Source organism: Symphodus melops (genome assembly GCF_947650265.1).
Source record: "Symphodus melops genome assembly, chromosome: 1".
NCBI lineage: Eukaryota > Metazoa > Chordata > Actinopteri > Labriformes > Labridae > Symphodus > Symphodus melops.
In genome coordinates this window covers 49,061,712-49,073,357 of record NC_136691.1, presented here as the reverse complement: position 1 = coordinate 49,073,357, position 11,646 = coordinate 49,061,712, and the positions used below count along the sequence as shown (strand labels likewise).

General features: G+C 39.6%; 1 protein-coding gene across 2 annotated transcripts; it reads left to right on the top strand.

Moving 5' to 3' along the window:
• Positions 1–1,003: 1,003 nt before the first annotated feature.
• On the top strand, positions 1,004–5,482 carry LOC306834205 (homeobox protein orthopedia B-like). Of its 2 annotated transcripts, none has more exons than XM_079360039.1 (3): positions 1,004–1,176; positions 1,488–1,885; positions 4,187–5,482. In XM_079360039.1, the coding sequence occupies exons 1-3, from the start codon at positions 1,140–1,142 to the stop codon at positions 4,688–4,690; spliced, it is 939 nt and encodes a 312-aa protein (XP_079216165.1). In that variant the 5' UTR covers positions 1,004–1,139; the 3' UTR covers positions 4,691–5,482. The 2 variants fall into 2 exon arrangements, with proteins under 2 accessions (XP_079216165.1, XP_079216164.1); XM_079360038.1 differs by having other exon boundaries at positions 1,005–1,215.
• Positions 5,483–11,646: the final 6,164 nt, after the last annotated feature.

The following is an 11,646-nucleotide window of genomic DNA, read 5'->3' as shown; positions in this document are numbered from 1 at the left end:
TAATTGTATAATAGACCTACTTATGGACCTCTGCTAGAGGGGCACAATCGTTTAGGGTCCACCACATCTGATTCTGTGGGAGCCAAACAGGCCTAAATACCTTTAATTGCACGCGCCTTGATGAAAAGTCGATGGGAGTTAAAGCGGCCGATCGCTAACAGAGCTTAAATCCATCTGTACTCGTTTATTTATTTATTTCCTCCATTTGTCTCCACAAATCACCTGCCAGGGGGGAATGGGAGCGATATTAGTTTTGTTTGTGATCCAAGGACGGGAGGGAAGATGGACTCAGGGGTCCTGGAAGGAGGCCTGATCTTAAAAGGCTCCTCATATACAACATTTGTTTTCTTTTATGACTTAAATCCAGACTTTGATGCGAGCTAACTTCACTCAGTCTGCTTCATTTCCAATAGAGATGCAATTTAAGGTGATTATCTTGAAGTTCGTCTTAATTTAATGGATTTTTTTTTGTTAATTTGGGAAATGAATCTTCCTTTTCTGTGTAATCTTTGTAAACATGGTCATTGACACAGACCAGTGGTTTGAAAATTGAGATTTGTATATGCTTGATTACTTAATGGAAATACATTTTCTGGCTGAAATATTTGTAAACACCTATATCTCCTTGAAAAAAGCAAAACAATCATGTGAACGAGCTTACCTGCAATACAATACACGCACACACACACACACACACACACACACACACACACACACACACATACACACATATATATATGAGTTTAAACAAACACATTAAGATGTTTAACGTGGAATAATGTAGGAATGAAAAGATAATAAATCAGAGGACGGAATGGCACAGGATTGAATTGAATTGTAGTGTTTGGGTCTGCGCGCGCATGCTTTGAGTGTGTTCGTAAAAGAGTTAGAAAAAAGAGGGGGAGTCACGTCGCTGACATTTCCAGGCTCCCCTTCTGATTGGCTCTTATTTGAGGAAGCTCACGGGTTCTTTCAACTAATAAGCGCCTCCCCGTCGCTCTAAAGGACATTATAATGCAAGGGACCTCCTTTTTTAACCACAAACCGAATTTTCGTTCATTTAGACGATATATACTTTTTAAATTGCCCCAAAGTTGTGGGATTTTTTTGGAGCGAGATTCGCCCTGGAGCGGTACGCCATGCTCTCCCACGCCGACCTCCTGGATGCTCGGCTCGGTGAGTTATCATCACTAAACTCCGGCCCTAAACTCCAGTGTAAGACTTCAACTTCTTTTTTCATATTGTGCAGTGAAAGTCTGTGTGCTTAATTCGATTTATAGCTAAATGATTTATTGTCTCTAGCAGCTATTCTTTGATATTCTTAATTTATCTGGAATGATTTGACAGCAAAGATTTACGTCTCAAGCTGCATTGACTTTATTCGTTTTATTTTAATGGATCTGTTTGTCATGAGGAAACAAAGCTGCATGTAAAGATACTGTGTCTTTAGACTCTCAATGTATTCACTTTACTCCTCATCCTCTTAGGGATGAAGGATGCTGCAGAGTTACTCGGACACAGAGAAGCTCTCAAGTGCAGACTAGGTGGAGGGGTGCAGGACCAGGGGCATCCGGGAGACATGGCCCCTGTTTCAGACTCTGTGGAGGGCAGCACTATGCTGCCAGGAGAAGACATCTCCTCTGTGGGATCGAACTCTGGTGGCATGCCGGTGAACGGGAAAGAGACGGAGAAGCAGCAGCAGCAGCAGCCGCAGCAGAGCTCCGGTCAGACTTCTAGCCAGCAGAAACAAAAGCGGCACAGGACGCGCTTCACTCCGGCGCAGCTCAACGAGCTGGAGCGCAGCTTCGCCAAAACCCACTATCCTGATATCTTCATGAGGGAGGAGCTGGCGCTGAGGATCGGCCTCACCGAGTCCAGAGTTCAGGTAAACTCACGTTCTGTGACCATCATATTACTGGATGAAACATCTGCAGGGTGTGGCTGCTGGTTGGATCTTGTGGGTTTTCAACATTTTCAGATGTTAAAATATATTCGCTTAAATCCAATTGGAGGGGATTGAGCAAAATACATTCAGTTTCGGAAACAGAAGTATTTTTTTCTCTTTGAGTTAAAGTTGGTACATGTGACCAGGTATATAAAATATTTGACCGTTAAGTGTTTTGCAACGCTTGCACAAGAAACGCTAAGTTCAAATTGCAAGAGTAACTTAATGTCTTATTTGTACAGGCAGAAACAGATCCGTATTTTAAACAAGAAACCTCGCATGAAAAAAATGTGTATTTACACAAAAGTAGTTATTTCAATGGTGTATACGAAAACATCACAACGACAGTCATTTCTTCTATAACATTTATTGATGGTAACCAAAATGAGTTTTAAGGAGCAGTGCAATGTGCTCTGTCCAAGGTGCTGAAGCAAGTCTCGCCTATGAAGAGCGAGCAGGAAATAAAGACTCACAATACGTCTAAATATTGAGGTGCCATAAACGTTATTCAGTAAACATTAAAAACGTAGCACGTAGTGAATTTCTATTGTAATAATGTACTAATGGTTATAAAGATTCCTTCTGTCCCCCATTTGTTTCTCCAGTTGTTTTAGATTTAGAGTGCGTCCCACATAATTATTTTCTTTTGAGTTTTGTTTGAACAAAACAAATTAAAATGGTGTAACACTAGTTGAAATAATGCACAGTGCATTTGTAAAATGTGTTTACAAACTGGCACCCAATTTAACCCAATTATTAGGATGATAATGTTTTGATCACTTTAATCTCTACCAAAAGAAAATACTGAATACTTCAATCGTTTTCGTTTTTAAACAAAAATGATGTGAAACAATTCAAACGTGGATTTTTTAACATGTGTGTTGGAACATACCAGACTTTAATAAACCAAACACATAATCCACTAATTTCAGTCTTATTTATAACAGTGAACGGGTTATTAAGCAGTGATGTGAAATTCATGTAAATGATCCCAGTGAAAGCAATAAAAGCGGTTTCATCATTAGTCACCTTAATAATCAATCCTTTATTCTATCTCGTGCAGCAGCTAACCGCTCAGTGCAGTTTGTAAACAGCAGTGCAGGCCGTGCAGGTGCAGCTTTCAGTGGGCGTGTTTGACCGCGTGCGTGCCTCCACTGCCTCTCTATTTCTAAAATGCTCCATCAGCGACGTCTTAATAGGACTCACGAATATATCGTACTTTTTTTAATGGAATGAGAAATTGCCTTTTTCTTTCCCCTCGAGTGTAATGGGTTTGGGCGACGTTTCATGGATGGCTGAGCGGAATGAGAGCGAGGTTTCACTTTTAATACGGAGGCATTGGCTCACGGCCTCGCGCGCGCATTAATCACGCCCGAAGATGATGAAATCTTTAGAAAGAGCAACAGGGACGGACGCGCGTGCCCTTTAGCAGTGTGAATGTGGGCAAGTTTGTTTATGATTCTCAAGCGTGTGTCGACGGGTGGGTTACATTTAAAGTAGTGTGTACACTATAACACGTTTTTTTAAGCCAAGCAAATAAGCCAATTTTCAATTAATCTGCGCCAAAATAAAACAACATGTTGGAAGGACATGTTTTTTTTTCCTTGCCCACTGCTGCGAAACTGCCCGAAATAAAAGCGATGACTTTCTATATTTACAAGTGCTATATAATTTGCCTCGAAATGCCAATGGGCTTTTTTTTTATTTGACTCACGTTATTAAAAATCATACATCAATATTTTAGATGTCATAAAGGCTAAAGTAATGCGTTTCAGAATCAGGAATTACAGGAATTAAACATGCTTTAGACAATGTTTCTTCATACTTCCTCACTTTCAGGCTGGTGGTAGACTACATTTTTATGGCAAGTTTAAGATGGTTAACTCTAATTCTAGCCCCCATCGATATTCAACAGTGGTCACACAGGTTAAATGACAGGATCCTCTGCAATAGAATATTTTTTGAGTAAAAACAATATATCTGATGAAATTATTCCTCTTCGGAACAAATTGAATGTGTGCATCCCTTCGTGTTTTGTATCCAATTCCATAGACCGTATTGGCGCTCTAATGTTTGTTAGAATACGGTGTGATTGTACTTAAAATATAATGGTAATTGTAGATATCCAATTGTTCAGAACCACCAGTGGTATGCTGCTGACATTCGAGCACATACTGTTAAAGATATTTGTCCCTCACTGTTTCCTACCGATGGCTCACTTCTCTGTCTCTCCGTTTGCAGGTTTGGTTCCAGAACAGACGCGCTAAGTGGAAGAAAAGGAAGAAGACCACCAATGTTTTCCGGTCACCGGGGACACTTCTCCCCACCCCGGGCCTGCCTCAGTTCTCTGCGGCGGCCGCCATGGAGAACAGCCTGTGTTCCTTCCACGCCAACGACTCTCGCTGGGCCACGGGGATGCCGGGTGTATCACAGCTGCAGCTGCCTCCGGCCCTGGGCCGTCAGCCGGGCATGCCACAGTCCCTGTCACAGTGCAGCCTGGGTCCGGGCCCACCACCAAACTCCATGGGTCTCTCCAACGGCCTGTCCTCCAACGGCTCCGGCCTGCAGTCCCATCTCTACCAGTCGCATTTCCCAGGAATGTCGGCCTCTCTCTCCGGTCCCACGAACGTATCGGGCTCCCCACAACTGTGTAGCTCCCCGGACAGTGACATGTGGAGAGGGACAAGCATCGCGTCACTGCGGCGCAAAGCGCTTGAGCACACAGTGTCCATGAGTTTTACTTAGTGACTTCTCAAAAAAATCTCCACCCCTACGACCAAGTCCCTCATCCCGCTATTTAGATCAAAACGAACGAGCCAATCAGGCCCGAAATGTGAGAAAATGGAATGTTGGTGTGTGACTTCGTCTTGAAATGAAAAGACAGGACAACACTGATGGACAAATGGGGAACATAACTTGGGTTTGGGGTAATTTATCTTGTTAATTCAAAAGGATTTTATCAACTACTGATGATGAATACTATTGTAATGATCTTTAGATTATAGGCCCTAATTACTGAGAGCCAAACAATCGTCGTATTTACGTTTTCACTGAGTGCGTCTTTACGCACTCGTTATTGTGTTCAGGTGAAGTTGTGTTATGTCAAACGGTTATTTATAAAGATGGGGTATACAGCCTACCTACCACACGCGCGCCACACCATAGTAGGCCTATTGAAGTCGGTCTCAGGCATGCACTGTGCACGTGGATTTAAACGCTTGAATGACTTCGAGAGGCAATGGTGCCGCACTCAGATTAAAGAGGCTCTTTAAGACGAGCTCTCTGTCTCGTCTGCATCAAATGTAAAGGGGGGGAAAAAATAAACAATGATCTCTCAGTAGGCCTACTCTGTTTTAGGATGTTTTGTGTAGATAAAACATTCTTGCTATGTACCCACTGGTCTTTTTGTGACATGTTTTAACTTATTGTATGTGCTATTCCTTACACATTTCTTAAATGTTTGATCTTACATCAAAATGCACCACATTGACGGGTTTGTAACGATTTCAAATGAACAAACAAATAAAAGTAATTTTCAAGAATGTCAACACATGATTCATGAGTCTGTTAAATTTATGGCGATTTTTGTTTAAATTGGCACTTTGATAACCCTTTTGACCTAGCTTTGTAATGGGTGGTATATCATTTCTTATTTTGATTCCAATATGCCTGACTTAAATGACGAAAACTTTTCATTTTACCAAGGTTTTTTATACAAATTCGGCTGATAATTTAGTTTAAGGTGTATTTTTAGGCAAATTGCCCTTTTCACGGTGACCTAGTTAAATGTTAACAAATGCATTTCCTCAGTGAGTGAGGAGATGAGGAGATAAGGCTAAAGGGCTTCTGGGTGTAACTGGTCTCATGGTGGCCGACAGCAGCGGTAAAGATGTCAGTGCTAAGATGTGACGGTCACTGATTTTAACCATGACGGTCATCTCACTGAAAGGACTGGATAGACTGTGACTGAACAGGGGGATCACAGGGATGTGATGTTAGTCCATGTCTACAGTATAGCCAATATACCTGTTTCTACAGCTGTGATTTTAAGGCTGAGGTTGGTTGCTATAATCTAGGCCACCTGCTGCAACAAAAAATATATTGTTAATTAGTTTAGAAATTTATTTGCAGAAATATGTACTGAGCTTTTGCCAGATGAGATGAAAGACTTCCTTGTGATCAAAGGACTGTTTAGTCTATAAATAGCCTTATCAATAGACTATGGGTACTATATAGGTATTTGGTCTGTCTATGTTAGCCTGTCTGCAGTTGAGCCCTCATGAGGTTACTAAGATACCAAAAGGCTTTTTGTACATAACATAACATACTTTAATGTAGCTAGTGTTAATGTAACAGTTTTAAATTAAAAACGGTAGATCTACATTAGCTACATTAAAGTAATCATTGAATGTATCTTTTTATTTGAGTGAAGATACTGATGATTCCATTTTTATAAAATGTGCCCTTCTGCTTTATTTTACATCTGGTGTACTTCTCGGATTATAATATATTCACACAAACACGTTTACTTGCAAACACACTACTGCCTCTTTATATTGATTAAAATAAATGTATGAAAATAATACACTTAGCAAAATACGATAAAGAAATACACCTATCGTCCTTTCATAGGACCAAATAATCCATTTATGAAGTGAGCTGTCTCATTAATCAATCAACATCCCAACAATTTGATGAGCACAAGCAATGAATTTTCCCCCGGGGACAAATACAGTTTTTTGAATTGCATAATGAAAATATGAATCATATATAACCATAAATCAGTGATTAACCATGTAGACCACTGATTTTTACCTCTGGTCATTTTAAAGGAACCATTTGGTGAAATGCATAAACTAATATGTTTTATTCAACCTATTTCTGTATTGGCAACTAAATTGGCTGTGATATCTGTGAAAAAGTTTTCACGTCAACCAGTTATGAGTTTTTAAAGGAATTGAAAAGTAATACAATCTTGTCATACAATTATGAATACAAACAGAAACATTATTTTCCTGAAGTTGGCAAACTAACATTTTTATCATTGTTTCTGATTCAAGACTTGGTGTGTAGTGTACAGGCAACACATAAGACGGTTTGAATAGTAATGATTTTGAAGCATTTCTGCTTTTTTTTTTTTTTAACCTTTTGATAATGTGACATTTATTCATAATCTCTCATTACTTGTCCATCAGTTCCTTGATAAGAAAAACCTTGTTGTGGTTACTTTAATTTAAATTATGCTGATGTGAGAGGTAATGTCTGTAAACTCAGCTACCCCAGAAGTAAATACAATTTTTCCATTATGAAAGTGAGGGGACCTCACTGTGTGTGTCAAAGATTATAAGTGTCAACTGTAGCCTGAAATCACAGCAGCTCAGATTACCCAGTGTGTTAACCTCATCTCGCTGTCGGCGCTGAGGCCAATTTACGGTCACAGGATGCTAATTGATGAGATATGGCATTACCATAAGCAGTCCCAGTGCCTGTAAACTTCTAATTGGACTTTCTGTAACAATGCAGGGGGTTAAACAAAGGATTAATCAAAATTAACAAAAGTATATTACTTTCTCATATTAAACAGTTGGTTCCCACCTTTTCTATTAACATAAATTTGTTTGCAGTAATTTAGTGAATTATTGAAAATACCAACCCAAGTCAAGATCCTGAAAAAAAAAATCCTTTATGTGCTTTCTCATTTGTGTGTTTGTGTATGTGTGTGTGTGTGTGTAGCTCTGTGATTCTGTTAAATTTAAGCCTTACATCCACAACATACACAACAACTTTTGCGTTTCACAGCAGAGCCCTACTTTCTCTCTCAAGATGTTAGTGCTACATGACTACAACATTCATTAGAATTCAGTGATATCTGTTGTAATTCATGTCCAAACAAGCTTTTGCATTTATTGGAAAGAAGAGTACATCTTCTGGGACCAAGAGAAAACAATATATCGTTATTGTTGTTTTAATGACTTATTATTACTTCATGATGGTTCTTAATTTGTCATGAGCTTTATATTTGCCTCCACATCCACAACTCAGCTCTGTTCAAGCCCATCATTTTTACAAACAGAATGCAGGCAGCACACCTACCCTGCACATGTAATTACACATTATTGCATGACAGCAGTTGATCAAAGGTATAGCCAAACTGACTGCTGCTCCTCCACATAGCCAGGATATATTTGCAGACACAGCACCCCTGAGTGTGTGTGATGTTGTGATAAGTGTAGCTCTACAGTATGTGTGGCTCAGCCCTCCAGATTCAGGCCCTATGCTGACTATAGTGTGTCCTGGCCTGCAGTAACAGATGTGAAATCACATTACCCAAACGCTGCAATTAGTCTCACTCGCTCGTGGGTTAATGAGTTTGTGGAAATGTGCGACCCATTCCTCATTAGGTAATTTCTCATGCACTGATGAGAGCGCGAGAGAGAGAGAAAGAGAGAGATGTGGGGCTGGCGACTTATGGCATATACTGTGGCACTCATACTGTAAGGCAGAATGCAGCTGGACACTTATTACTTTATCTTGAAGCATGCTGTTCTGTATAAGAATACCTGTTATGTGAATGGAACAAAAATCGGAATCCTTGTGAATTAGCATTTATTAACATAACCTTAAAGGTTTTGTTAACTATAGCGCAGCTGAAGTAGAGATAGTCACATAGAGGTATTTTATTTCAAAAGTTCCCCTTAAAAAAAAAATTTGATTAACAAAGCAAGATGAATCTATGGAATAAATGAACAAGAGAATCAGACTCTGTAGGCTTAAGTTTGACCTTATTATACCAAAATTGACTTGAAAGTGGCTCATTTTTACAAGGTTTAATTAGTGCAAGAACAAAAAAGAAAAAAAACTCAAAGACGAAAGACAACAAAAGAACATTTCACACATTAGACATTATGAGAGTAACACCAGAGTTTCAAATGTTACAGCATTGGCCAAACTTTATTTTTCTATTTGTTTATCTTTTTGGTTTTGGTTTTTACAAAGTTAACTCCACATGAGGGAAATATTTTCATGAACTTCTCTGTTTCAAAAGGCACAGAGATGAGAGATGGATGAACAAAATACCTTTAACATCTGAAAGTCGAAGCCAGACCTGCTGAAGCACATACAGGCACTCCTGTAGATGCAGATTGTTGCTAACTAGCTAACTAGCTTACAGCTATTGTGCAATTCATTATCATCAATCAATCTTTGTTTCTATTGCACCAGTGTATATCAATATGATCTCAACACACTTTACAAAAGATTATGTAACTGAACTTCCTCTTTTTTATCTCCAAAGACCCAACATTAATCCATCATGAGCACTAAGCAATTTATAGCAGAGTTACAATGGTAAGAAAAAAACGTTCTTATAACAGGCAGAAACCTCGAGCAAAACCAGACTCCTGTTGAACATCTATATGCCTAAACTGTGTTGGGCTTGGACCAAGAGAGAGAGGGAGATGCAGAAAAAATTGAGAAGGATAGATAAATTAAGTAAACACAGGGGCCAAGTGTTTAAATTTACTCCAATGATGCAAGACAAAAAAGTGTATTACTGTCAGTCTTAACTTTTTATTACTTTTAGTCCTTATAGCTTTATCCAAAAGCAAGTGGACTTGGTTGAAGATCTTGAAGACCTTTCACCTATCATCTTCTTCTAAACTCATTCAATCGAAAGCCTAAATCAGTTTTACAAGTGGATTCTGATGCCGACCGTGTGGCTTTAATTCAGTCACAGCTAACAAGCGTGTTTACCCTTGACAGAGACCAATTTTTATGTTTGTCATTATGGGTTTTAAACACATGCACTCCTTCAGACTGGAAGTATGCTTTGTAGAGCATTGTTTATTATATGTGGGGTTTTAAGGTCAACTAGATCACAAAATGTTGCAGCATGAAAATTACTTAAAGCTGTCTATGAGGGTAACATCAGTCTGTCTCATTATAGATCTGCTTTCCTTTCCCCTTATGTCCTCCGTGTGAGTGTGTGTGCATGTGCGAGTGTGTGGGTGTGTTTTGTGTGCGTGGGTGTGTATGTCTGTGTGAGAATAGACAGCCGGAGGCAGAGCTCTGTCAGGACACAATAGCCGACAACAAAAGAACTAATTAGCAATCAATTACCGACATGTTTCTGTCCTGCACCTTTTATCTGCTTAGAGAGTGGAGCAGGTTACCACTCAGCATGCACCATTCACACACACACACACACACACACACACACACACACACACACACACACACACACACCACCTGCTGCTGCATGTGTGCTTTCAAGTGAATTTAGATTATTGCAGGGATGTATGTGGTCACCTGGTGATACACGTTTAATGCAAGAGAATGTGACCTCCCATTTAAGAATTAAAGGTGAAAAATCTTCAAATTAACCCAATGAAGACCTTTAGAATAAGCTGTTGTTCTCTGTGTCTGCACCTACGAGTCTAAAAGATAGTTTTTCATTAGCTTCATCTGTGCCAATCACTCTCTTAACTCTTCCTTTTTTAATCTAATTGCCTTCATCCATTGTTGTGATGTCTGAGTATAAGTTTTTAGACTGAAGAGGTACATTTCTTGCATTAAAGAATTTCCGATGCCCAACTTCATAAATACAACAAAGACTGAGTAAATTTTGTTAATCTGGGCATGTGGCTTGCTCATTTAAGTGTCTCCCTCTCCACTGCTGTGTAACACACACACACACACACACACACACACACACACACACACACACACACACACACACACACACACACACACACACACACACACAGTGACATCTGGGGGGAAAGTGTGCTGTGAGGAGGCTGCGAGAGCCTCTCATGATAACAACTCTGCATCTCAACAACCTGCATCCATCATCATCAACACTAACATCTGCTCAGAGCCTCAGTTTTAAATCTCCTTCTACCCCCCTCCACCTCCCACCAACCCCTTATCTCCCTCTCTACTCCCCTCTTCCTCTTTTTTCTCTTTCCTTTTCTTCTTCTTCATCTGTTCTGTCCATCTTTCTCTCCCGAGGACGCCACCTCATCTGCAACGATTTCTAAACACGCTGCTCATTCTGCTTTGTCTCTCATCCAAAGTCCCTCATCTGCAGAAATATGTGTGGATGTGTTTTCTGTTTCAGCCATCCTTAAAATCAATATTTAATGATGATGTTATCAGTGCTTTTATGTTTAATTTAGCCGGAGTGTCAGTATGAATGAGACACTGTCAGCTTTATGGCGTCAGGCATTTATTTTCTGTTAATGGCTGCTCCTGGTGGTACACAAACCAAAACCCAGAGGATTTCTGATGGATTTGTCTGTTTCAGTTCTGTTCATGCATGCATTCCACGCCATGCCTGCATGCATACAATACATGTCTACCTATAAACACACACACACATCAAATAAAGTCTATTGATTACATAGAAATGTGTTAATTTATTAAAAGGTTGTAAATAAATGCTACGAATGATTGGCATGATTTCATATTTTTCCACTGTGTAAGACTGTGATTTTGTCTGGATGGTCTCACATGCTCAGACTGATCTTAAAACACAATCAATCAAAGATCGCTTTTCCTTCCAAACAAACTGCATTTTCCAAATTCATGACAATAATTTTACCTCCTCAGCTCTGGGAGCCAACATTGTTGAGAGGCAATAATCATGCTAGTTTTCTAAGTCATTTTTCTCCCAATAACAAGCCATTTTTAATCCAATT